Source organism: Caretta caretta, chromosome 7, assembly GCF_965140235.1.
Source record: "Caretta caretta isolate rCarCar2 chromosome 7, rCarCar1.hap1, whole genome shotgun sequence".
NCBI lineage: Eukaryota > Metazoa > Chordata > Testudines > Cheloniidae > Caretta > Caretta caretta.
Window position 1 is genome coordinate 62,922,651 of NC_134212.1, and position 26,568 is coordinate 62,949,218.

The window sequence follows — 26,568 nt, forward strand, 5'->3', positions numbered from 1 at the left end:
CAGAGAAAGAGCAAAATAAGGGTGGTTATTGGAGATGACCCAACCAGAACTTTGTGTCTAAATCTGTTTGAATAGTCTGGATTCAAATCCTCCAATCAGAGCTCACATTTATGGTTTTATTTCCAAGTCAGATCTAAAACCAAAAAGGTGTCCATTTTCTGATTCTGCCTTTGAGGTGGCAGAGTGCATACACCCTTGGAGCACCACCTAATATGATGTCACCAGTATCTTTGGCTCCAGCATCTCCTGCAGGCCGGGCCGTTTGCCTCAGGTTCCGGGTCTTCTGTGGCTCAGCCCTCTGGCTGAATCATGTGAAGTTCACACCCCTTCCAGGGTAATTAAGGTCCAACTCAAAGTCCAAAATCGAGTATCCAAAATAGTAGTCTTTCTGCCCCTTTGGGGCTCCACTTTCTTGGCCCTTTTTAGCCCCTACAGAGCTTCTCTCATCTTGCTTCTTCTCCAGCAGGATTCCCTTACTACTTCTCTTCCTCAGGGATTCCGACAGCTTTCCTTAGAGGTGTCCCTGCTGCTGAGCTTCTTTTACAGCTAAGCAGGACCGGCTCTAGGCACCAGCAAAGCAAGCATGTGCTTGGGGCTGCACAATTCCAGGGGCGGCATTCTGGGCCCCCCCCTTTTTTTTTCCCTTGGGTGGTTGTCCTCTTGGAGCTTGGGGCAGCAAATGTTTTGCTTGGGGCGGCAAAAAACCTAGAGCTGGCCCTGCAACTAAATAGTCTTTCTGCTTCTTCTGGGCTTCCTTGTAGGCCCTACCTCAGGGCTCCCCCACAGAAACCTACTCTACTCATTGTGGGTCTCTCAGTCTGACTTACCCAGATTCTTCCCACAGGGGAACTCCACTTGTTCCCTTCCTCCAGGATCTTCCCCCATCTACTGAGTTCCTACCTCTATTTAAGGCCTAGCTCTGCCTCTTATGTCAGAAGACAATTAATCAGTCACCCCCCAAGTGTGCAGCCTGACTCATTAGGGTCGGTTTCTAATTACACCCAGTGAGGGGGGTGGTGTCACTAATTAGCTATTATGTTGCCAGCTCATCAGAAAGGCCGAGTGATAGCTGCTAATGGGCAAGGCTGAGGCCAGCTTGCCTCAAAGGGTTGACAGGCTGAAATCAGTTTCAATGGGACACTGTGGATGCAAGAATGAATAGCTGCATTTCCTCCTGTCGGAAGTAGGGCAGTGACAGGAAAACATTGTTCTGTGTGGTGTTGGTACCAGGATCAGTGTTTATTTTGTCCATGTAGCCCCATGTCCAGATGCCACTATGGGAATCCTATTTACCATGGTATGGAAACCTAGACAGAGAGTTTAGGTGTAAACTTTTGGTGCACCAGACACAAGTAATCAAGCTGACTTATCACATGATGCCATGAATGCAGGAGGCAGCAAGACTAAGTATAAAATATAGGGGTCTTCCTCAGCTCCTCATGCAAAAAATACTTGTTTGGAGGATTCCCAGACACTAACAGTATCTCTGCAGAGTCATGGTTGGTGCTGCCAGGGAGACGGCAAAGTAAGTTACCTGTGATTTGTATGGTCTAGCTGAAAGTCTCCTTCCCATCAAGAAGGCTTTAGATTTAAATAGGGTTCCCCAAAATGCATCTTTTCATGGGCATCTGAAATACATAGCAAGATGGACAAAGTAACTGAGAACAGTGATTCGTCTTCGTGTCAAAGTCTACAGATCCATTACAACGGATACTTCAGTCCACTTGCAGCCTCGGGGCAGAACCAGATCTGTCAGTCACCATCAGGAGGGGAATACCCCACCTACTGAAGTTCCCTCCAGTTGAGATAATTTCCACAGCCAGGAATCTATTTCCTTAAGTTCTAGATTATTGAGGGTTTTTCCTTCAACGTATATTTAAAACAATTTCTCTTACTGCAGAGCATGGTAAATTCCACCTAATGATGACAAAACCAATTACTTAGATGTCCATTTCTGTCTCAGTTCTGAATGATCCGTTTGTCTTCCGGGAGAGCTGGATCTGTGGACCTGATTGCTCAAAGAAAGGAAATATTCAGGTAAGCATAGGTCAACTTTCCTATACAGATTTGATTGCACCATAAAATGTTTGGTTTTTTCACCCTGTTAAGTCCCTATTTCTTGGAACTGTCTCTTGTGTATGTGGCTGAAAAGAAAATTCACTGGTCAGTTCTGGCATCTCAGAGCCACAACTTCCCACTGAAGCTTTCTCCGGATGTTGGAAGAGACAGTCAAACATATATACTGTAGCTCCCCCACAAGTCTTCACTATTTAATTTCAGCCTGTTGATGGCATTTCATGTCCTGCCTCTTTCTTGCTGTGCATGAGCTAGCATCAAATGCTAATTAGTTTTATCTTACCTACCAAGGATGGTGATTCAGCTAACATTGCCTCAAGCCAATCCTGGACAATACTTTTAACAGAAGCTTACAGAAGCTTATGCACACATATTCCACTGCAGAAGGTTATGGGTGAGGTTCCAAAGCTGGTTAGGGGATTTGGATTCCTAATTTAATTAATTTTTTATGGGAGTTGGATGTCCAAATAATTTAGGCTGCTCTGAAAATCTCAGACTACAGTTTTATAGAATACTATAGAAGGGTCTAATTGACAAAAGTAGAAGGGGAAGGACAAGTCAAGCATCAAATCTACTAATTTCCCATTCTAGGATCTCTACCACCCATTATAATGCCGGTGTGGTCTAGGGTGGAACTAAAAGCTCATATAGCTCCTTAATATCTTGTATGATTTGCCTCAGAATTTTTTCTGAATATAATGGAGTAAGGGTAGCTTAAGGCCCTAGACTGAGGGCAGGTCTATACTACAGCTGGGATCTATGCTCTGAGATCGATCCACTGGCAGTCAATTTAGCGGGTCTAGTAAAGACCTGCCAAATTGACTGCAGATCACTCTCCAGTCGACCTCTGTACTCTACCCCCGACAAGAAGAGTAAGGTAAGTTGGCGGGAGATTTTCTCCCGTCGACCCCCCGCGGTGTAGACCCTGCGGTAACTCGACGTAAGGTACGTTGACTCCAGCTACGTTATTCATGTAGCTGGGTTGCGTAGTGTAGGTCGACTTACCACGGTAGAGTAGGCATAGCCTAAGACTCCTGAGATCTGGGTTCATTTCCCAGCTCTGACACAAAGGTCCTATGTGATTTTGGCCATGTCACTTAGTCTCTCTGTGGCTCAGCTCCCCATCTGTACAATGGGGATATTCCTACCTCCCATAGATATTTTGAAGATAAATTAATTGAATTCATGAGATGCTCAGATGCTATGGTGATGGGTACCATTTAATGATGAGGTAGATAGAAAAGAGCAATTGTAGCATTTCAGGTAGGTTGCTTTAATTGTGGTGAAGTTAGGGGATGGTCAAAGTCAGGCTCAGAGCTGTGTCCTTAACAACGGAGAGAATCTAAAATGTCCCCATGCTGTATGTGTACTGAAGATAAATGTCCTGTAAATAACTTTCATAGTATCAGAAGCTATAAGTGAGGTTGAACTCCTGTTTCCATTCTCCTTCCTTTTCACTTTTTCAATTTCCCATAACTTTCTTACATGAAAAATTGCTGTTGAAGTCTGAGATTTTCCATGTGAGACTCAGCCCAGGGATGAAATTTGGTTTGGAAAGTTTGAGCAAAATCAGGTCAGCTGCTTGGAGTTAAGTGAAGAAAATGCTTTCCTCAAATTTTCTGGAGTGACTTGTTTGTATTCTCATCATTTACAAGTTAAGGAAACCCCACACTTAGCTTGTGTATAGGCCTCTGTGCGGGAGAACGGGTGGCCTAGAATGAAAGGGTAAATTAAAATCATCAAGACCAGGGGTGGATTATGATAAACTCCATGGATCTACAGAGCTGGACCGTTGCCTAGGAGTGGATTCTTGATCCTATAAAGTTTGGCTCCAAGGTATATGACCAGAGAGGACTATTCCACTGGAGACCACTGGGTGGAACATTTTGCCAAGAATAAACATTTTAGGAACACTTTGTGATTCAGGAACACTTTGTGTCCACCCCTGCTGTCTTCAGACCAGCTCTTTTGATTATTTTGGCAGATGGGAGTGAAGCCTATGGGTGGTGGTGGAGACTATAAGTTATTGCAGGGATGGAAGCGAAGGAAGGAGGAGACAAACAAATATAGGGAAAGTGAGACGGGGGTGGGGGGAAAGGGCAGTTGTCAAGGTTCCTTCCCCACTCTAAACTCTAGGGTACAGATGTGGGGACCTGCATGAAAGACCTCCTAAGCTTATTCTTACCAGCTTAGGTTAAAAGCTGCCACCACCAAAGTGTTACACAAAGAATAACAGGACAAGTGCCCACTTGGAAATGTCTCCCCCCCCAAAATATCCCCCCAAGCACTACACCCCCTTTCCTGGGGAAGGATTGATAAAAATCCTCACCAATTTGCATAGGTGAACACAGACCCAAACCCTTGGATCTTAAGAACAATGAAAAAGCAATCAGGTTCTTAAAAGAGAATTTTAATTAAAGAAAAAGTAAAAGAAAAACCTCTGTAAAATCAGGAAGGGAAATACCTTACAGGGTAATCCGATTCAAAACATAGAGAATCCCTCTAGCCAAAACCTTACATTACAAAAAGACACAAAACCAGGAATATACATTCCATTCAGCACAACTTATTTTATCAGCCATTTAAACAAAACAGAATCTAACGCATATCTAACTAGATTGCTTATTAGCTCTTTACAGGAGTTCTGACCTGCATTCCTGCTCTGGTCCCGGCAAAAGCAACACACAGACAGAGAGAACCCTTTGTTTCACCCTCCCGCCCCCTCCAGCTTTGAAAGTATCTTGTCTCCTCATTGGTCATTGTGGTCAAGTGCCAGCGAGGTTATCCTAGCTTCTTAACCCTTTACAGGTGAAAGGGTTTTTCCTCTGGCCAGAAGGAATTTAAAGGTGTTTACCCTTCCCTTTATATTTATGACAGCAGTGATAGCTGGGGTCCTACAGGTGCAAAGTTTTCACCCTGAGTGATTCCCATCTGCCAATGAGGCACGTAATAATGATAAAATCTAAGCTAAAAGTTTAGGTCCAAACTTTCCAGTGACTGATGATTTTAGATGCCTCAATTTCTGGATGTTGAATTTCAGAAACCTTAAAGGTGCCTGATTTTCAGACAGTGAGTGCTCACCATTTTCTAAAAATCAGGCCCTGTTAAGCTGTGTCAAGTTGGGAATTGTAACAGGGTATACTGGCCCTTAAAGGAAAAGAGTAATTAGGAAGGAGGTGGCATCCAATGCCAGGCTACTCTGTTCAAAGTAGACTCTACTGAATGATGATGATGGGGACAGCTGAGGTAGACATGGGGAGAGAGAAGATGGTTCTGGGGGAAGACTGAGTCTCAGGGAGAAGACATGACTTTCTTTAAGCGCCCAGGGCAACGAAGCCTTGTAGCATAGGCTCCCCTTTCTCCTAGTCAGTCACTGAACCAATCAAGATAAAACCCTGGAAACAGCACAAAAAGCTCTCTGCTGTCACTGTGAGAAAGGGAAAATTGAGATGGACTGTTTGCCAGTGGACTCTACCCCCGGAGGGAAAGGGGTGATGCAGAGTCCCCTTCCCAGGCTGCAGAGGTAACTCCAGTTTGCAGCCAGCCCAGGGGGAGCTGGACAAGAGAAACTTAAAGAACCTGCCACAAAAGAGAGGAAGGGAATGGCTTCAAAACACGAAGCCTTAGTTACTACATAAAAGCCGTATTTCACCCTTAATCATTGTGTAAACCTCCCATTGATGCCTTTGGGGGTTCTGCTGTGGATGGAGGAGAGTATGTAGTCCTAAATGTACAGCCCAACCCATGGACCATTATTTAAAACAGAACTTGGACTTCTCCTATGAATGAAAGAGATATTGCTGTATTACAGTAACTTGCATGTCTATCTATGGTGGTAGTAAGTGCTAGAAATTCACCACCTCCACCATTAGGTGTTGCTGTGCGACCACACAAGGAAAAAGAGAAGTGAACCGATTCTGGAAGAAGCACTTCTAGGCCATGATTCAGCCAAGGAATCAAACTTGTGCACTCCAAGTACGTGAGAGGTCCCACGGAAGTCAGGGGAATACTTACAAGCTTCAAGTTGAGCATGTGCTTATATCAAGCCTTTGGCTGAGTTGCAGCCCTAATTGCTGCAGTTTTGCAGGTGACACACACACACATAGTTAGCTTGTCACTAGGGGTTTGAAAAGAATTTGGGGTTTGAATTTTTTTTTCCTTCTGGTAAGAGTCGGGGGTGTATGAATTAAAATCTATAGCTGTCTGCAGCGTTGAATTTTTTAAAATTTACTATGAGCCAGTAAAGGGCACATAAAGAAAGAGCCAGAGATGAGTCTGCACCAAAATCCCACCCCTACACGTCCCTGAACTCTGACAGAGTTCAGCTCTAGTTCCAAGCTTTTCAGCTGGCCCCTCTAAAACAAGCTGAACTGACCCCCTGGATCTGCATGTGCCTGAACATTGGGGAATTTCATACCAGGATTGGAACTTCCAACCTCTGTCCCATCTCTAGTAACTAAAGGTCTGTAGAACTCTTAGGAATAGGTAGTTCCAGAAAAGATGCCACTGAAGTGTATTCCTGAGCGTATAACTTATGCACTGAACTACCAGTGTCTGCTTTTCAGGCTTGCAGCAAATTAATTACTCTGGGTCTTTTCATGATTCATTTCAGAGTGGTAGCAAGAAGGTGGAGGACAACCTCACACCAGAATCAAACAGAGAGAAGCAAGAAGAAAAGAGCGTTTCTGCATGCCATTGTGCTTTCTTTCTGTTGAATGAATCTACCTCCTGCCCCGCCCATTGCTAATTACTCATCAAGCAGCAGTACACACTGTGTCTGACACCCTTTGTGTTCAGCAGTAGGAGCCAAGTTTGCCTTGTGGGGACGGGACTAATTTTGTATGGTTATTGCCCTCGCTACTGTAGTCCACATTTTACAGCTTCCCTATGGAGCACATTGGTCCACTTGTGTGGATTCAGAATTAACCCGCTCATCCCTCATGCACAGTTCTGCACAATTAGAACCTGATCCAGCAGAGTACTTACGCACATGCTTAACTTTAGTTATATGATTAGTCCCACTGGCTTTAATGGTAATGCTCACATGTTAAAACTTAAGTACATACCTAAGTGCATTGCTGGATCAGAGACTGAGCTGGATTCTCCCTGTTCCCTTCTTCTCTGACACCCTTGCAAGTGACCAGTGCCAAAGGCAGAATCTCAGACTGGATAGAAAGACCAGTGCTCTGATCCAGAAGGGCAAATCCACTCCAAAAGCAGGGATTCAGTTTTGGTTCTACTTAGTTACATTCTTTGGTCTCTCTTTGGCAGCAGAAGCACGAAAATATTGTTGCCAAGCCTGCAGGGTGGCTAGCCCACAATAAAGCCTGTGTCACCACATCTACACTGCTGTTGTGACAATGCATGTGATGTAGAATAAAGCCTACCCATGCTATAATCACACCTTCATTTGCAGTGTAGACATATTCTGTGTTACATATTCTGGATTGTTATCTGGGGGCAGCTTAACTACTAACTATAGATAGGTAAATACAGAGCAGTCCTGCAACTCCTGGTGATCAAGCCATTGGCACCATTTGGCAGAGGAGTACAGTTTTCCTCCTCTGGAAAAAATAAATCAAGAGCTTGTCTATATGAAAATTTGGTTCACAGCAAGCTGGGGCATAAGTCTACCTCAAACTAGCCTGCTGCGCACATAGTGTTCACATGGACGCTGCTGCCACTTTAAAACAGGATTAAAGCACATTAGGGAACTTCTAGTGTGCACCAGCAGGGTCAACATGAACCCTTAATTCATAACAAGCTGAGGTGTAAATCTATCCCTCACTAGCCAGCTGTGCACTGTGTTCGTCTAGACAAGCTCCAAAATATAAGTGGCTGAGTAGAAGGATGGGTATATAGAGAGTTATAGTCAAGGTATTAATTCTTATCTTAAATCTATATTTCATTGGTTGGTGCCCTAAGGAAGATAAATATATCTAAGGGTGCTTGGGGAGAAATGGAGGGTGTTTCTGAGCTCCAACATGGACATGAAAGACCACTCCATCCCCCCACCACTCATCACATTTGTAGCTGCGAGTTTCAGGACAGGCTGCATATTCACATCATCATCATCATGTTCCTATTACGCCTCTGGCATTTAGGGCAGTGACGAAGCTCCTCCACTCCTGTCTGTTTCTGGCAAGTCTTGCAATGGTTCCCCAGCTGTGCCTCAGTTTTTTCAGTTCGGTTTCCACAGCTCTTCGCCATATTGTTTTCGGGTGGCCTTGTTTTCGCTTGCCTTCAGGTGTCCATTTTATTGCTACTCTGGTGATGGAATCAGTTTCCATCCGAAGCACATGACCGATCCATCTCCAATGCCTCCTGGCAATGATGGTGCTCAGATCCTCTTGACTGCCCTGTGTCAATAGATCTTGGTTTGAGATTGTTCTGGGCCAAAAGATACAGAGGGTTTTTCTGAGACAGGTTGTATGGAATGAAGACAGTTTGGACATGTCAGACTTTCTGATTCCTCAGCATTCTGCACTATAAAGTAGTGTCGAACGTATGCAGCTCTGATAAATCTTGAGTTTTGGTTTTGGTTTTGTATTTTGATGATGTCCAGACTGTATTTAAGCTCCTGAACATGTTCCTGGCTTTATTGATTTTGTTCCGGATGTCATGCCTTGTTCCACCATCCTGGCTAATGGTGCTGCCAAGTATGTGAATGTTTCTACTTTGGTGAGAACATAATCCTCTATCCATGATGGTGTGGCAATATTAAAGGTCATGATATCTGTCTTATTGCGGTTGATTTTCAGTCCAAGTTGCTGGCTGAATGCATTGTCGAGTTGTTTTTTCTTGTATATGGTGTTGGGTATGTGATAGGAGAGAGACATCATCTGCGAAGTCCAGGTCTTCAAGGGATGAGAAGAGTGTCCATTTTATGCCTCTTGGCATGTCTTCTGTTGTACACCGCATTATCCAGTCGATGGCAATGTTGAAGAGGATTGAAGACATAACACACCCCTGATGTACTCCTGTTTTGACTTCAAAACTAAGCTCACTGTGATCAACACTGCATGTAAAGTTGAAATAGAAGCTTTTGATGATGTTGATTATTGGAAAAGGAATTTCATAAGCCTGCAGAATGCGCCATAGACTGAACCTGTGAATGCTATCAAAAGCCTTCTCAAAGTCTATGAAATTTATGCAGAGTCGCTGTTGCCATTCTAAGCACTGTTCTGGTCTGTTTCGTAGAGTGAAGATCTGGTCTGTGCATCCATGCCCTTTCCGAAAACCAGCTTTTCTGAGAATGCTATCAACTGCCTCTGATATATGCTGGACTATGATCTTACACAATACTTTGCTTGGCACAGATAAAAGTGTGATACCACGCCAGTTATTACAGTCACTGAGAGTTCCTTTCTTTGGTACCTTCACTATAACATGTTCACAGTTAGACTATAATCCCATAAAAATCAGGTTTCCTAGTGAAACTTTTAAGTATAGCAGGCACTGCCATAATTTAATACCATTTTTTAGCAACCAGACAACACATTTTCTATCTTTCTCATTTTCTTGTACCTCTTTCATATCACTATATATAAATATAATATAGTAGGATAGAGAAGGTAGATGTGGAACTTTTATTCACTCATTTTGATAATAGGAACAAGGGGATATTCAATTAAAATGAAAGATGTCAAATTTAAAATTGATCAAAGGGAACAATTTTTCCAAACGGGAAGATTTTCAAAGGCACAAATGGGAGTCTGTGGAGGTTTGGCACCTAACTATTATTCATGCTTTTGAACCCCACCCCACCCACACTGCTTTATTAGCCTGGGGAACTGATTGCTACAAGATATTGTTTGTATTATCATAGTGCATAGGAGTCTGCACCATGGACCAATCTGCTAGGCGCTGTACAAATACAGAACAGAAAGACAGTCCCTGCTTCAAAGAGCTTACAATCTAAACATAAGACAACAGATGGATACAGACAGACCCATAAGAGAATATAAAGATGCACTGAGACAATATTGGTCCACATGGTGCTGTGGTCTGAGTACATTAACAACCTAACCATTGTCAGGTTTTTTTGTAGCCTGACAAAGGAGCGGTTTATGGAAGGATTTGAAGGAGAATAATGAAGTGGCTTTGTGGATCACTGAGGCCAAGCGTTTGACAGGCTTCCAGGAAGGAAGGATAACAAGCATACTCAAGAGTTGTTTTTCTAAGGATTAAAGGAGCAAGAATTTTGGAAAGAATATCTTTCAGGACATAAGTAAATCTCTCTTGTAACTATACAAGTCCAGCTGGTGAAAACAATCTCAGACACAATGAAATGAGTTACATGTGAAGTGCTGAGATCTCAAATGTGAAATTATGCAGAAGGGAAAGAGGCTGCAGTAGATAAAAACAGCCCATTGTGTTATCAGGGGTGCACTTTGCTTTTGATGAATGCTAAAAGAACCTTTAGCCTTGGAAATAAAGAGGATAATTTCTCTCTAGGCAATGGCTGCTCGTGCAAGTCATAAAACAACCGCACCGGAGCCCTAATTTTATAGTGCTTTTTAAATGATTTTGAAATCGTCCAGCTGCTTTGTGCCACAGTGACACAAGGCAGAGATATTCACACTGCCGATAACAAGCATGCATACGCCTGCCCAAGCTGCTCCCAGGAGGCAGTCTGCAGTAGCTGTAATACGTATGGAAAACTGGTACCTGCCAAAGTTGATGGATTACAATAATCTCTTGGTTAGACCAGTCCTGTGAAGTTGCTTTTCCACCAGACACCTGGATATTGAGTCTTGTTTGAGGCTGGTCTGTGAGCCATGGGTCATGCATTGCTTGTAATTCTTGTTCTATTTTAATTTGTGACAGGCTGCCAACTATGTGTGTCTCTTAGGCCACACTGTCCTTGAATAACAGAGCAATTCGGATACACTGGGTCTGATTCATTCCTGGGTAACTCCACTGGTTTTGTTGGGTTGACACCAGGGATGAATTTGGCCAATGAGTTTAAATTCATACGTTAGCCAGTTTCCATCTGTTTAGAGGCACACACAATGCAGATGGGTGCTGCTTGATACAGCTCTGCTAAGGTACTACAATCCTGACTTATAACTCCTTCCTGCTGTTCCAACATTGGTCTTCCAGGATTTCAGTTTAAGTCAGCAGAGGTAAAAGAACACCCTGCTAGCCCATTTGCCCCACCTAGCCATGATGGCCCAGATTTTTATAGGTGTCTAAATGTTGCCGCACTCGATGTCACTTGGGAGTCTAAATTCCCTCAACAGTCAACGGGAGATAGACGCCTATGTGCCTAAATCTCTTTTGAAAATTAGATGTTGCACCGCTGAGCACAGCAACACATAAATACCTTTACAAATCTGGGCTGGTGACTAAATTTTTCCCATGCCAGTTCCAAGATGGGAACTGTGCGGTCGGGGGCAGGGAGGGAGAATGGGGAATGTAGCTGATCCTGTGAATTTGGGGCATCATTTGTATTTTCTTTATCACTGCAGTTCTCTGTCTCTGTCCAAGGGGCTGACAAGGGAAATGAGAGATGCCTTTCTGTTGCATAAGTAGCGGAGCTGGGCGAAGTGCCAGTCTTGCTTTGTGTGGTGTTTGTTTCCTTTAAAAAATGCAAATTAAACTCCTCAGACCTCAGATTTTCTCGCACTGCTGGGTCCCATGCTACTTGTGTCAATATGCTCAAGAGAGAATTTGGGGCTGAAATGGTGAACCTCTGGGATAAAAAGAAGAAGAATGTATGGCAATTCTAAGTAGGATGCTCAGTAGCTATACAACTGTAAAGTGTTGGATGGGATTTTCAAAGGAGCCAATGGGAGCTAGGTGCCTAATTCCTATTGAAGTTCACTGGGAGCTGGACAACTAACTCTGCTTTGATCTGCCAGCCATGATCTGTAGCAACATCATATTTTGTGGTTGTTCCACTTGGTTTTTACTCGTTCTGTGGTCCCCAATTCAGCTTTCATTCTTGGGCCCCAGTTCAGCAGAGCAGTTCAGCACGATCTGTCCAAGCACTGAAGCAGGTACCTAACTTGGTGGAGCAGGTGCCCACTTCCCACTGAAGTCAATGTTTAAGTGCTGGGCTGACAGGGACTACTGACCTGGGGCCTCAGACTTTAACTTGCAGGCGTAGCTCATGCATGTAGAGAAGTGAAGATGGGCAAGTGGTTGGAGAAAGACCCAAACCAGACTCCTGTTTAACTGAGCTGAGTCAGAATATATTTTAAGGTTTGATTTTGTTCAGGAAACCAAATACATTTCTCCCTGTTTATCTAATACAAGCTGCTGTTTGTTCTGAATTTAGTTTGGACAAATGATGCAAAATTGGCAGTTCTGGAGACTGAAGTCCTTTGTTTCCCTGCAGAACAGCTACAGCATGGGCAGTGGCAGTACATTCTTCCCCATGTCACCTGGCCGATGCGCCTCAGTTATTTCCTTCTGGGGCGAGAGGGGAGTTCGGTCTCCACAGTCTGTGGGGTCCTTGGCCTCTCAGCTGGGACTGCCAACAAGAGTGAACATTTAAGCTCTAGCACTGGTGGTGGTTTCAGTGATATGGACAATTGTCCAGTAAGAACTGGAGCCCACCGCCTTATTTTCCATGGGCTACCACTCAGCCATTGGATGGTAACAGTCACGGGTTACTACCACCTTGGCTCGCCATTGATTACTACCACCTTGAAATGGCAACCGTGAGGAGGATGGCTCTGTATCCCACCCCTCATTAAATGTTTAAAAATGCCACCCTCCTCTCCTTCCATCCTTATTGACAGATATTTGGCTCTTCTTGAAAAGGCAACTGGCCTTCATCCTGACCTAGTCCTTTCCTCTGTCTCCCCCATTCACCTGCTTTTCCCATCCACAGATCCTCCCCAGAGCTGCACTCTGCCTCTGCTGCTGTTGGAGCAGCATCATGCTCCCTAAACTAGGTGCCGTTTCTTCAGAATGCATGGTTGTGATGTTTTGGGGATCACCCGAACCAGTAAGGGGTTCTGTCACTGCCTGCCCTGTCATCTTGGGTGCCTGCATGCTATGCTGCTGTGACTTAGAGCCCTGACACCACTAGCCAGACCATGAGTCTAAAGGTCTCCCCTTTGCTTCCACCAGCCTGGTTCCTCTTTGCAGGGTGATCCCAACAGCCTTTCTGGTCCCAAGTCTCGACAAAGCCGTCTACCCCAAGTTAACTACCAGACACTCTGACTTTTTCCCTCTGGTTCATCACTGCTGAAGGCATGAAACCAGCCCCCCAGTGATAAGTTCCCTTTGGCCCACACAGTCTGCACACCAGAGGCCTGCTTGGGGTAAAAACAAACAAAAGCTTTATTTAAGAGTAATATCTCAGATTCAAAGCTGAAGTCAGAAAGAAAAGCAAACACATACAAGTTACACAGAAAATAAACGTAAATACACGACTTCAGGCTTTATGCCTCTACATTAGACAAATCCCCTTTTCCAATTGCCTCTGAAGAGTTTCCTGGCATGCCATTAGTCTTAGAGGGAATTTCATTGACCGCTTCCTGAGCCTCAGTTTCTGGATAAAAACTTCAGTTAAAAGTTTAGGGCTTCCACCCCCTTCCCCACCCTCCATGCCTTTTTCCCCCTCCTCTCCTGGCATGGTGACTCATGGTTATTTAGAGTGGGGAAATTCTAGCCAGGATGTCTGTGTTTTCCTATTAATGCTAATGGCCCACCATTTGTCTGCTCCTGGATTGTACAATGTTAGGTGCTTGGAGCTAGTCTTGTCTGGATGGGGAGGCAGCCCATCCCTGCCTGCCTGCGAACCCCCTGTTGTGGGGTGGAGCTGAATGTTGCAGCACAGATTATGATCACCATTTCATAACTACACAAATACAAACATTCATAACCACAGTCCATATAGCTCATAGTGACCAAGTTCTGAATGTTACAAGCTTTGGTAAAAGACCTTACTTGACATATTTGTATACACAGTAACACTGTGTGATTCAATTGCTTTCTCTTTCGGGTTCTGCCCTCCACTCCCACTCCCACCCCCCGTTCTCCCCTGAGGGTGTCGAGACCCTGACTGTCACAATGATGTATTTTTGTGGTGCCTCTTAGCCAAGGCAGTTCCAGAGAATACGGGATCACAATGCAAAAATGGTCAAGGAAGCTGAGATGCGGTGGTAAAAGGGCTGGGATTGATGGAAGGTATGGGGATTATAATTTGTTTATATAGAACCATTGGTGTGTCTGGTGCTTTATAGGTGAAAACAAAAAGAGGAAATCTCTGTCTTAAGGGGCTTATGTCTTATGAGATAGAACAGCAGGACAGCTGACAGTGACAAGGAAGGTTTGGGGAGCAAAAGGGTTGGGGCCACGGAGAACACTCCTTGAAGGATACAGACTCCCACAGGCAGCAACCAGTGCTTGCTTTTCTGGTGCTTATTTTTTAACATAATGAAATGTATAGCTATTTTTATTATAGAGGGGAGGCTACTGGCTGGGAAGGACAGCTGCATGGAGTGGGATTGGCTGGGGAGCAGTTGGCATCTGGGCCGGAGTGTTGTCATCGCTGGTGAATCTGTAGTTGGTTTGCATGGCTGTCACAGCTTGTGGTGGATGGGAAATATAACCCATCTGAAAGCCTAGATGTGTAACTGACTCATCAGTTCACTTCAGTTTTATGTGAATTAAAGCAGGAGTTTGAAAACTGATTATGGGGCAGAGAGGAAAGCAGGTCTTGCTGTATGCAGCTGTCAGATCGTTCTTCAAAGAAGCATTGATAAATGTCAGGAGCCAGTAACCCCCAGATCTCTGTTTTAAACATTGTTTTCTGCATCTGAGAGATTCTGCTGCAATAACCAGCTGTATTTGCAGCAAGGCTGACACTGCCCTGATCCTCATCAAATGAGAATAGAGGCCTTTTCACCTGTTGTTCTGTTCTTTTTTTTTGAAGAAACCTGATATTTGCTGAATGAGTCACTCAGATAAAACTGTCAAAAGCAAAGCTTTCCAAACCACAGTGTAACTGTATACACATTCCAAATAAATGAAGTTTCCACATTAAAGTGACACTGTATATATTTTTCATAGTACCCCTAATAATGGTACTTAGTTGCTCTATGAGGGTATTAAAACACACACAATGCAGAATTACACAAGAATGTCCGGTTCTTTGAAAAACAAGAACACCCTCCGTAACCAAATATATTCAACAAACCAAGAAATAGACACAGGGCTAGAGTAGTGGAACAATGCAGACTGCAGCAATCTCAGGATTTGATGGACAATCAGAAGGTGTGAGATCCAAGCTGTAGTGGGCCAGCTCAGCCTCTTCCAGGGAGAAGTCCACAAAAGAAGAGAGAAAATTCCCTAAGGTTCCACTTGCAGAGTTTCCTGTCAGTTGTGCCTAATAGGGTGTGGGGGAGTCATCCCAACCTCATAGATCCTAGTGATTCATAGGAAAGAAACTCCCTTCCACCTCTGAATTCTTGTGTGGTTTTCTGTGACGTCACAGCACTGCTACTGGCTGGGTCTCCCTGCAGCTGCTGAGCAGCAGGCACAGGAAGGAGACAGAGAAAGTAAATACAATTTAATGCAGAAATCTGGGCAAGCTGCGGTGGATGGTGTCAAGGAGCATGTGGCGACTCCCCAGCTCCACTCCTGAAACTCCATGAAGTCACAATGAAGGGGCTTCTATAAGATGTTGGCGCAGTGCCAAAGCAGAAACACTGCCAGTAAAAGAACTACCCATGGAAATACCCCCAGGTGAGTACATGGAGGGTTGTTCCAGGCCCACGTTAACCAGGGATGAGTCAAGTTGTTTGACATTTCAAATCCACAAGAACTCTGTGAGTTTGCAAGTTTTGGTTCAAACGCAAATGTGATGAGGTTTGCTTTCAGCTAAGGAGAGGCTGGAAAAGGAATGGAAAATGGGAGAGAGGAAAAATATCCCTGGGGGGAAATGGAACAGACAATGGACAGAGTACCAAGAAAATACAGCACGAGAGTTTAAAAAAAAAAAAAAAAAGAGAGAGAGGGGAGGGGAGAGTCTCTGATTTTTGAAAGATGTAAGTACAGTGCACTTGTAGCTTCCAAGGCATCCACTCAGGCCAGCCTAGCATTGATAGATTTTTCTCTCCTTAATATAGAGCATAAATGCTGTCATTTACAGAGAAATTCATTCCGCCCTCCCTTTTTGAATTGACTCTCCCTTGGGGGAGCAGGGGTGGGAAAAAGGGAAGCTGTGGGTTTAAACTGTAGAAAAACCAAACATTCACACACACACAAAAGTGGCCCATTCTCAAACTCCATGAGAGGAGAGCCACCCATCTCTAATAGCAGCTAAAGCAAACTGCACCTGACCAAGAGTTAGGGTTGTTGCAGGGTTCTCCTCAGCCAGGATTACTGTGAAATATGGAATCAATACCAGAAGAGCAGCGGATACAAATGGAGACTCAACAGGTGACAATTAGTTCACTGCTTCTTCTTGGAGATAGGCCAAAACCACAAATTGGGATCTAGATTTTGACCTTCCCAAAGATCAGGATTATTCAGATCAAGGTTAGGGTTAAGATAGTTTGAGAGAGAGAGAGAGAGAGAGAGAGAGGAGCCAGATGTGAAATTCAGAGCCAGATTCAGGTTCAGATTATGAGATCCCCTGTCCACAAAATTTGGGAGAGGGGTAGGCTTTGGTACTAGAATTTTGGTTCAGATTCATTTAATCTTTTTGCTTCCTTTAACACTCTGCGACACTTCATATTTTTTAGTCACTATTGATCTTTTTTCTTCCCCCCCATATTATAAGAGCTCACACAGGTTTGTCTTGTCTTGCAATTCAACATCTAGGTCGTGTAGCTGTTTCAGGAACCCTCGGTTTGGTGAAACGGCTCGGTGCTGGACGATACGTTGGACAGCATCAGTCAGTGAGAAGTGATGGTAGATCATAAGGTAAGCCAGCACCAAGGTGGCGGATCTGCTTTTACCAAGGACACAGTGAACTAAGATCTTTCCTGAAAAAGAGAAACAAAGATGAATTGTGCTGCTCCAGTCTGCTCAGAAGTGTTACAATGGGTCTTGGGCTGCTCAGCATATTGATAATGGACTACCCTACCTTTAACCTCTTGGACACTGCTTTGAATACATCCTGGGTCAATGACCAGAAACCATTCTAATGTGATAGGTGTTCATCCTCCAGTATATGAAATAGGTCAGGGGTCTCAGGCAAGTTAATTCTGGACAGGTATCTCCTGCTCAAAATGCAGCACTATTATGTGGCATTGTTGGCAGTCCTGGCAGAGAAGCCAAGTACTCATTGGGTCACAGAGACTAGTCAATGCTCTCAAATCCAGAGGTGTTCACTCAATAAAGGCACTGAGGAATATTGGAGGGGTATTGTGGGAGAAGCTTGTAGGGCTGCTGCTGCTGCCTGTGCCATATGTTTCCTGTGGATAACTGGAGGTCAGTGCTCAACATATGGTGCCTCTCATGGGTGTTAAAATAAGTATGGCACTCAAGATGCAACTGGGTCACACAGGTTCTTATACTGGCCTTACAGGGCCAGTACCTATTGTGTTTCACCATAGCTAGTGCAATCTCGCAGCATGCAAGAGGATGCCTACTAAATAGAGGGGGTCAGACTTCAGAGTCCACAAGATATTAGGTATCTCTGAGGTAGATTCCCTCCTGATTCACATCATCTTCTATGGAGCATGGCCCCTGAGGCAGAAAATCCTCTCGGGGGCAGGGGAGGCAGTACTGGCAGAAAGTAGCCCCAACCACCTTCCCTTAACTGGCCTAGAAGGAGCTATCGTGGCCCCAAACTAAGCTTGTGGTGGTTGGGGAATTGGGTGTGTCTAGGGTTGCAGGGAGGTGTGTTTATTCAGCACGTCCCTACTGAAGCCTCTGTCAGAATCTACAACTGCCTTCCCTGGTGGATCCTTTCGAGAGAGGTCGTGGTGGGGGAGGAGGGGAAACACTGCCTGCCTTCTCCTTTGGGATGAATCTGCTCTGAAGTGCAGCTCCACTGTTGGCTCTTGGAGGTGCAGTGGATGCTAGCTGGGGTGAATCTAGCCCTCTAAGTAGTACAGTGATCCATTCCATAAGTGAACAGTAATTACTGGTGGTGCTGGCCTGTTTCCTGATGGATTTATAACAGAAGGAAACAGCATGACCCTGGACCTTGTCAATGGCTCATTGACACATCTCTCTGTGATAGCTGGTATCATAAAATCACCTTATTGCAACATCTGCCCTTGGCTGTTTTGTAACCAGAGAAGGAATGGTTCATGTGCACTTGCATTCTGATGAATCAACGCAGAACACTGGTGCCATCATATCCCGGCTGTTATATATTAACCACTCTCTAAACTACAACATCATCCTCCATAGGCCTTTTTCCTTCTGTTCAAAAAAAGGGATGCTGGTCGAGTGATTAAAAGGGGGCCCATGTGGAGCCTGGATGCTTAGTTTTGTCACTGACTTGCTGTGTGACTTTGTGTGTGTTACTTAACCTCTTGGTGTCCCATTTTTCTCCCATTTCTAAAGGGAGACAGCCCATCAGGGCCCTGCTGGCCCAGATGAAAGGAGCTGCAGGGCTGTAGTAGGCCAGTTCGAGGCAGGGACCAGAGGGATGAGGAAAGGTGCACCTCTCTGGCCACAGGAAGTTGAGGGATAACCCAGAGTTTTTGGTTCTGGCTGCATTGTGCATAGCTGGGTTTCCAGGGGAGAGAGGACATGAGAACCTTAAGCGTGAGGTAAGGGTGAAGCTCAAGGGTCCAGTTAGGAAGAAGCCCAGGGAACAAGTAGCAACTAATTGGATTGAGCAATACTTGATGGCTCTTTAGTGGGTTCCTGGGCTGGAAACCCAGAGTAATGGGGGGCCTGGGTTCCCCTACTGGCTACAGGTAAAGTGATATAAACCCCAAGAAAGGGATGGAGCTTATTTGGGAGCTTGAACAAAGGGCTGAATTTAAAGGGTCCAGAGCCAGGGCTGAAGACCCTACTGAGGGCAAAATAGACCATTTATTGGACTCTTTAATACCCTAGAAGGGGTTCATTCAGACTTTGTGACTTGGCCAGAAGGCCAAGCCATTCAAGACACAGCAAGGCTGGCCTGGGGCAGGGGGGGAGGGGGCAAGAAAAGGACTGTGATACCACACTCTGCCCCTTGGAGGTGCTCCAGAGGTGAGTGTGCTGTGGTAGTCTGCCTCCCAGCGGTGTTGGATAATGTTTGTATGGCACCTGATGATCCTGGGATAAAAGTACTACATAAGCACAGAGTATTCTCAAGAGAGGCACTTACCGTTCAGAGCACTCAGTGCCTTATTAATGTACTCTGAGGCAGGGTAGAAATGCACACGCAGGTTAAAATCAGTTGAGTCTTCTGCAGCTATTCCACAATAATGGATTTCCTGGCCATAGAAAGCTTGGTCTCCTTTACTTTCCCATGCGGAATGTGCAGCATTCAGTACATGGGTGATGCCAAGTTTCCTCAGTTCTTCCTTGTCATGTGCAATCAAGCTACGAAAAATTGGGTATTAAAGGTCACAAGAAAAGGTATTAAATGAAAGAGTCTGATGTGGTCAAATCCCTGATGCCCCAATTGACTCTGAATATCACTGAGCAGTTCAGAGCCTGTTACACTTGGAGATCTGTTGTTTGCATGGCATAACACCAAGCATGAGACAGAAAGTTGTAATTTCTAGTCTGATGATCACATAGGAGCTGCACATAGAAAATATGCAATTGCATGTAAATATGGAAAGAGATTTCATCTCTATGAAAATAACCTCCTCTCTCTCTGTGTGAAAGTCCCTATGAGTTTTAATGAGAATTAAAAGCCCGATCCTGAGAGATGCAAAGCTGCCTCCAGTCCCACTGAAGTCGAGGGGTTTTGTTGGCCCTGAGCGCATGACAATGGGTTCAGCATCTCCCAAGATTGAAAGGACATAGTCAAGCTTTTCATTTCGTCTGCAGCCATTCTGCCTCGATCTGTAATAATTTCAGAATGCATTTTTGCAGGACTAGGAGTGTTAGCCCACAGAACCTGACTAAATTCCAATCGTTAATTACATTCTGCCTGCTTAAAATTCAGCAGCTAGATTCATTTGTGAAGGGCATTCTTTGTGTTTTGCCCTGAACTGTTGTGCAGCATTCCTTTGCACTGTTCAAAGGCTTTTACTTTCCACCCCAAAGGGCACTGCATTTAATTATGGGTGATGCATGTACATCAATGTAATAGTCAGTTTGTTGAGCACTTAGGATCCTCTGTGATGAACGGCAGCATACAGCAGGCAGTCATTAGTATTTTGCTTTAAAGGAGAGAGGTTAGGGTTGTTTGCACAGTATGAGATAAGAAATTTGGTAGCTAGCTTTCAAGATGAAAAAAGACTTTATTAGCAAAATATAGTCTTAACTCTAGATTGTTCATTCATTTCTGCTTGCCGAGCAGCCTCCTGAAGTGATTATACAGGGCTAATTCTCAGGAAACAGGCCATCAAAACTAAATCTATGATAGCGCTACGGACTACTGTACCGTATGGCACAGTTCTGATGCTAATTAATCTCCACTGACACAGGCTTGCTCAGAAAGGGCCTGATCCAAAGCCTATTGAACTCAATGGAAAGACTTCTATTGATTCCACCCCCTATTTCTTTCCCTTCCCCTCCAGTAGTTGATGCTTGTGCAAATGGTCCCACGGATTTCAACCGAGGGGGAAAATCCTGTCTGCAGTTCTTGATAAATTCCAGTTAAACCCTGTAGTTTTTCTTTTTACTAATTTCAATTTTTAAATAATTCTGTGCTCTTCTTCAATATTCAAGATCTGCTGCCTTGTTTAGCTGCTCAGCCCTTTCGGCCATTGAATCTTTGCAGAGCATACACAGACACTGTTCTCAACTGTGAATGGAAACCAGGGATTTTTAAAAAATGCTTTTGAAAGAATACAGATTTCCCCTGACATTATTAAACCCTTCAACAAAATAAATGCATTTTAAAATAAAAATGCAATGAAGATAGCCATCAATTGTGGCATGTCGCCAGCATGACAAGGCCTCCGTTACACCATTGCAGGGTCACTAACCTCAAATCCAACAGGTTTGGAAAGCAGATTAGAACTCATGATTTGCACTTGCAGAATTTGAAATGTAAAGTATTGTTTCAATTTTTAAAACATATGTTCTTGTTTCCCCACCACATGCTTGCTCATTATTTTATGCTCTGTTTGTTTATTGCTAAGACTTCCAGTTTTCAAAATATAATCACAGGGAAATGTGGCTAAAGAATCAGTAGTAGCTCCTTCCTTCTCTTATGGTAATTATGATTATTATCTCCAAATATTTAAGCCTGTTGATGGTGCAGGGGGACCTGTTTGATATAAAAACAGGGTTCTAGACTTGCACAGTTGGCAAAATTAATGTTTCTTTATGCATCAGAAAGAAGCAAATACAGGGTGAAATCCTAGCCACCCTGCACAAAATTCATGTCAAAGGGCTTTGTGCAGGTGACCTCTGTAGGGCTGGAATGATATCCTTGTCTCCCAGTTGTTCAGTCCCTAATGACACTTCTCTATTACGATTCCAGATCAGGAAGCCCTCCAAGCATGGAATGTTTATCAACTCCAGTGGGAGTTCTGCATGCAAAGGGCTTTCTGGTTAGGGCCTAATTTATCCACCTTTGAAACTTAAATGCCTTGATCTAGCAAATATTAAGCATGGGAGTAGGCCCACTGGGACTAAGCATGAAGTTAAGCACATACTTAAATACTTAATAAGCAGTAAACACGTATGTTTCCTTTTCTGGATTTCTGCGGCCAACAGTGCAGATTGTACAGTTACTTTAAAGCCATCATGAAAAGAAGTCAGTGTGTGTATTTAAATAAGATAAGAAATTTTACAATTCGGGAAAAGTTGAGAAGCAGCACAGAAAGTGTTAGGAAGGTTAGAGTCTTCTGGGAGAGCTGTAGGACAGAGTTAAATTGGGCTTATAAGAAAAATTTCATCTCTCTTAAGGCCTTGATTCAGCAAAGCCATTAAGCACATGTATAACTTTAAGCACATTCTTACATCTTACTGACTTCAATTGTATTTAAGAGCATACCTAAAGTTAAGCATGTGCTTAAGTGCTTTGCTGAGTCAAGGTCTAAGAATGGGATAGCTACCACAGCTCCAAAATAGAGCAAAAATATTCCAAAAATAACTTTGTATTAAGGGTGCTTGGAGGTCCAGATGGCCTAATGATTGGTGTGTCCAACTTCCAACCCTTTGTTTCCTTGGTCAAGATGCCTCAGTCTTTCAGACAGTGGGCGGTAGGTGTCCCAGACCTTCCCACTTAATCAGGTCCCAGCCGAGGGCCCTGTGTGAGTTGACTCCTGAACAGGGGGCTTTCCAAGGAGGGAGTCTAAATCCACTCCCCTGGCCTACTTTAGGGTTGCCAGGTGTCCGGTTTTCGGACCCTGGTGGCTCCAGTCAGCACTGCCGACTAGGCCATTAAAAGTCTGGTCGACGGTGCTGAGAGTCTAAGGTGGGTTAGTCACTACCTGTCCTGCCACTGCGCTGTGCCCCGGAAGCAGCCAGCAGGCCCAGTTCCTAGGCGGGGGGCCCATGAGGCTCTGCACGCTGCCCCCACCCCGAGCACCAGCTCTGCACTCCCATTGGCCAGGAACTGCGGCCAATGGGAGCTGGGGGGGCGATGCCTGTGGGTGAGAGCAGCACGCGGAGCCTCCTTGGAACCCCCGCCTAGGAGCTGGACCTGCTGCTGGGACACAGTGCGGAGCCAGGACAGGCAGGCCTTAGCCCTGCTGCACTGCTGACCAGGAGCCGCCCGAGGTAAGCCCACGCCCTAACCCTGAGCCCCCCCAAACCCAGAGCCCCGTCCTGCATCCCAAACCCCTCATCCCTGGCCCCACCCCAGAGCCTGCACCCCCAGCCAGAACCCTCACCCCCCTGCACCCCAACCTCCTGCCCCAACCCTGAGCCCCCCCCCAACCCGGAGCCCCCTCCTACACCCCAAACCCCTCATCCCCAGCTCAGAGCCTGCACCCCAACTCCCTGCCTCAACCCACAGCCCCGTCCTGTACTCCAAATCCCTCGGCCCTACCCCCCAGTTTGTAACCACCTCCTGCACCCCAAATCCCTCATCCCTGGCCCCATCCCAGAGCCCGCACCCCCAGCTGAGAGCCCATATCCCCTCCCAACGCCCTGCCTCAACCCTCAGCCTCCTCCCACATTCCGTATCCCTCGGCTTCAGCCTGGAGCCCCGTCCTGGACCCCAAGCCCCTCATCCCCAGAGCCCATGCCCCCAGCCAGAGCCCCCTCCCGCACCCTGAGCCCCTCATTTCTGGCCCCACCCTGGAGCCTGTATTCCCAGTTAGAGCCCTCACCCCCTCCTGCACCTCAACTCCTTGCCCAAGCCCAGTGAAAGTGAGTGAGGGTGGGGAACAGCAACTGAGCCACTGAGGGAGGGGGAATGTAGTGTGCGGGGCCTCAGGGAAGGGGCGGGGCCTCAGGGAAGGGACATGGCTAGGGTGTTCGGTTTTGTGCAATTAGAAAGTTGGCAATCCTAGGCTACTTCCTACCAGTGTCTCTTTAGTTTGGGGCATGGCTCATATAGTTCAATTTGTTGGGATGGCTTGCCTCCCTAGGCACCCTCTCGTGGATCTTGGGCCGCATCCTGATGCGGTCCCAGGCTCCTTCAGGTGGGGCAGCCGTAAGTTTGGTAAAGCCAAACCCCACAATGTCTCTGGGGTGCAGTCACCCAGTTACTGGAGGCTCCTAGCTCTTCTCTGCAATCTCCCTTGGCTGAGAGACAGAACATGCTCCATAGTGGCTGACTTGGCCTGCAGGCTAGTGATCATTCCTTTCAGGTGGGGCTGTAGCTAGCTCCTGCTTCTTCACCATTCAGCCCTGAATTGAGCCAGGCTCTCTCCTTTTCTACCCCCTCCAGGCCTGGCATTGGCTGCAGGTATAACAGAGTAGGCTTAGCTGGGCCCAAAGGCCATCCTTAATCCCTGCCATGCTGGCAGGCAGTTTCTCTGCTTCATCACAGACTTATTAACCAAAAGTAATGGCTCCAGTTTAATTTAAAAATGGTTATATTAGTGAGCAAAAAACTCCAGCTGAAGATCAGTTTGCTCTAAAAACAAATTTTAAAATGTTACGTTTTTTCGATGTGAAAATATCCATTTCATGGAAATCTCGTGAAAAACCAAACATGACTCATGAAATGAGAAATATTCTATACCAAATTTAGAGAGCTCTGTGCCTCAGTTATGTGCACAACTTGAAAATGTACTGTTTGGCGCATTTGTAAAATCCATTAATAAAAGAATTGTAATAATTAAATGTAAAATAATAGAGAAACATATTGCACACGGGAATTCTTTCCTAACTGTATTCCTTGGTATGGTAAGTACTTTCTTTAGTGTGTAATGCACACTCCAGTTCTAATCTAAAAGTCAATTTTAAGACTCTTAGTCGTTTAACAGATATCACCAAGTAAAATAGTGAGACAGTTTACATGGATAATCATAAAGAATGGCTCAGTTTCAAATAACACTTACATATCACCTATATACAGGTTAGGCCACACTTCATCCACATGATTTAATTCCATCCTGCAGCTGTCCAAAACACGCTCCAGCTCTTTGACAGAAGGAATGGCGGATGGGAAACGCTGATGGTTCGGAAGGTTCTGACCATCTTCAGACATTGACCCTTAAGCTAAATCAAAACATAACTAATCTGAGACCCGGTCAGGTACGGTTGCTGAGGAATAGATAGTGGAGCTCCTGCTGAACTATGTTTTCTTTGCTGACACTTGAGGTTTCCAAGCAGCTGGATCTCTTTAAATATGGCATGCCTTATTCCAGCCCCTCTGATTCATTTGGCACCATGTCATGGCTGAAATGGAAACTTTAACTGACAGCACAAAATTATGCAATAAACAAGGGTTAATCACAATATCGCACTGCATGCCCGAATTAAACGGTGTTACTGCAGCTCAGAGGAGCAGCCTGAGCTCTCTGCAAAAGAACTGTCATTCTACTCCAGCACTGTTCTAGTATTAGTGGTAGTCAACTAAAAACAGGGAGACCGTTCGTTTTAGAGAAAGGTCCAAAATAAACAAACTTCAGTAAGCTTCCACTGCAGATTTACATGACTCTATCTAGGCTAAATACAATTAAGAAGGACTAGTCCCCACTATGCTTACAAGTTTCTATATCACTAACAACAAAATAATAATTAATGATTACAATGAGCTTTGCTGAAACTGAAGTAACCAAAACCAGGAATGAGACCCACCCCATCTCATTACCCAAATGGAAACCCAGGAAACTCAGAGGAACTTCCAGCCCATTACCTGTGTTTCTGACTCCCTGTCTCTCATGGCTGGTAAAGTTTAACAAAGCACAGCTTGCTCCCATCATGATAACTGAGATCAGCCATGCCTCCTTCCAGGAACTTCCAAAGTCCCTAAAGACCATGGGTCTCTAGCCAGTCCTGAACTTAACCATTGTATACAATGGGAAAAATGTTTTGGCCAGCACAAGGAAAGCAGCCTGCATCTCACCAGCTCTTGTCTAATGCAGGAGCCAACCTAACCTCCTTCATTGTGGGATCCTATATAGCCAGGGTCCCCGTCAACAGGGCAACCATACGGGGACTGTTTATTAGAGTTTTGTGTGGGGTTATGAGAATTTCCCTGTATATACTCTTTATATAGGATCTGACTGTTCCCTCTAGCATAGCCCTACCTGTGGGAGGGGCTTAGCTGATAAATGTATGCTTTGGATTCTTCTCTCCAAGCACACCCTGGGGCAGTAAGAAGTGGGTACTTAAATAAAAGAAAGGAAATAAGGAAAGAAAGAACAGATTGGGGCAGGGCTGGGCAGAGAACATGAGTGGGTTTGTATGACAGGATTGCTTTTGATGGTGGCAGCAGCACTCAGCAGTCCTGGAGGTCCCTTATGGTTTAGGTCTTAAAGCTCATGCTTCAGGGTATCATCTGGTCACCTGCGGGAGTCAGGAAGGGATTTTCCATACACTCCTGATTCCCCATGTTGGATTTTTGTTTTTTGATCTTTTTCCTCTGAAGCTGCAGAGATGGCCATGGCTGGAGATGGGACACTGGACAGGGAGGGTCAGAGCTCGGAGATGGCACCAAGCATTATTTCTCTTGGGTGCTTAACTGGCTATTTCTTGCTCATATGCTCAGGGTCTAACTGATCATCATATGTGGGGTTGGGAAGGAATTTCCCCCCGGCTCAGATTGGTCCCTCCTATTCTTTGTCTGTGCATATAATAGTTTAATCTCCAGTGGGCTGTAACACTTTGATATCATTTTGGTTATTGGATTTAGTGTGCGGGTAGCCTGTGATATACATGAGCTCAGGTTGGATGATCTGGTGGGCCTTTCTGGCCTTAAACTCTGTGACTCTAAGTGCTGGGGCAGGGAGTGCGGTATGCCCATTAACATTAGTGGAGAGGAGACTGTCAGCACCTCATAGGATTGGGTCTTGTGTATAAAATTATCAGAAGTGCCTAAGGGTCAGG

The 26,568-nt window shown here is 45.1% G+C and overlaps 2 protein-coding genes across 3 annotated transcripts in view; both read right to left on the bottom strand.

Moving 5' to 3' along the window:
- LOC125639798 (dual specificity protein phosphatase 13B-like) overlaps nucleotides 1-10,886 on the bottom strand; it is a 30,330-nt gene extending 19,444 nt beyond the window's left edge. For both annotated transcript variants that reach the window (XM_075130762.1, XM_075130761.1), the window contains exon 1: nucleotides 10,747-10,886. The gene's annotated coding sequence lies outside the window, so the exon portion shown is untranslated. The remainder of the gene's footprint in view (nucleotides 1-10,746) is intronic.
- A 5,723-nt stretch (nucleotides 10,887-16,609) lies between these two features.
- LOC125640162 (dual specificity protein phosphatase 26-like) lies at nucleotides 16,610-24,724 on the bottom strand. Its single transcript, XM_048858385.2, has 3 exons — nucleotides 24,576-24,724; nucleotides 19,319-19,536; nucleotides 16,610-17,027 (listed from the first exon to the last, which is right to left on the bottom strand). The coding sequence occupies exons 1-3, from the start codon at nucleotides 24,722-24,724 to the stop codon at nucleotides 16,816-16,818; spliced, it is 579 nt and encodes a 192-aa protein (XP_048714342.2). The 3' UTR covers nucleotides 16,610-16,815.
- Between the last annotated feature and the right edge of the window lie 1,844 nt (nucleotides 24,725-26,568).

Bases quoted from the DNA above. Each gene is read 5' to 3' on its own strand.
- LOC125640162 (XM_048858385.2), bottom strand. From the start codon at position 24,724: ATGTCTGAAGATGGTCAGAACCTTCCGAACCATCAGCGTTTCCCATCC. The intron at 19,537-24,575 runs GTAAGTGTTATT...AATTTTTCGTAG, and splicing joins AACCTGTATATAGGTGATAT to CTTGATTGCACATGACAAGG. The intron at 17,028-19,318 runs GTAAGTGCCTCT...TCTCTTTTTCAG, and splicing joins GGCACTGAGTGCTCTGAACG to GAAAGATCTTAGTTCACTGT.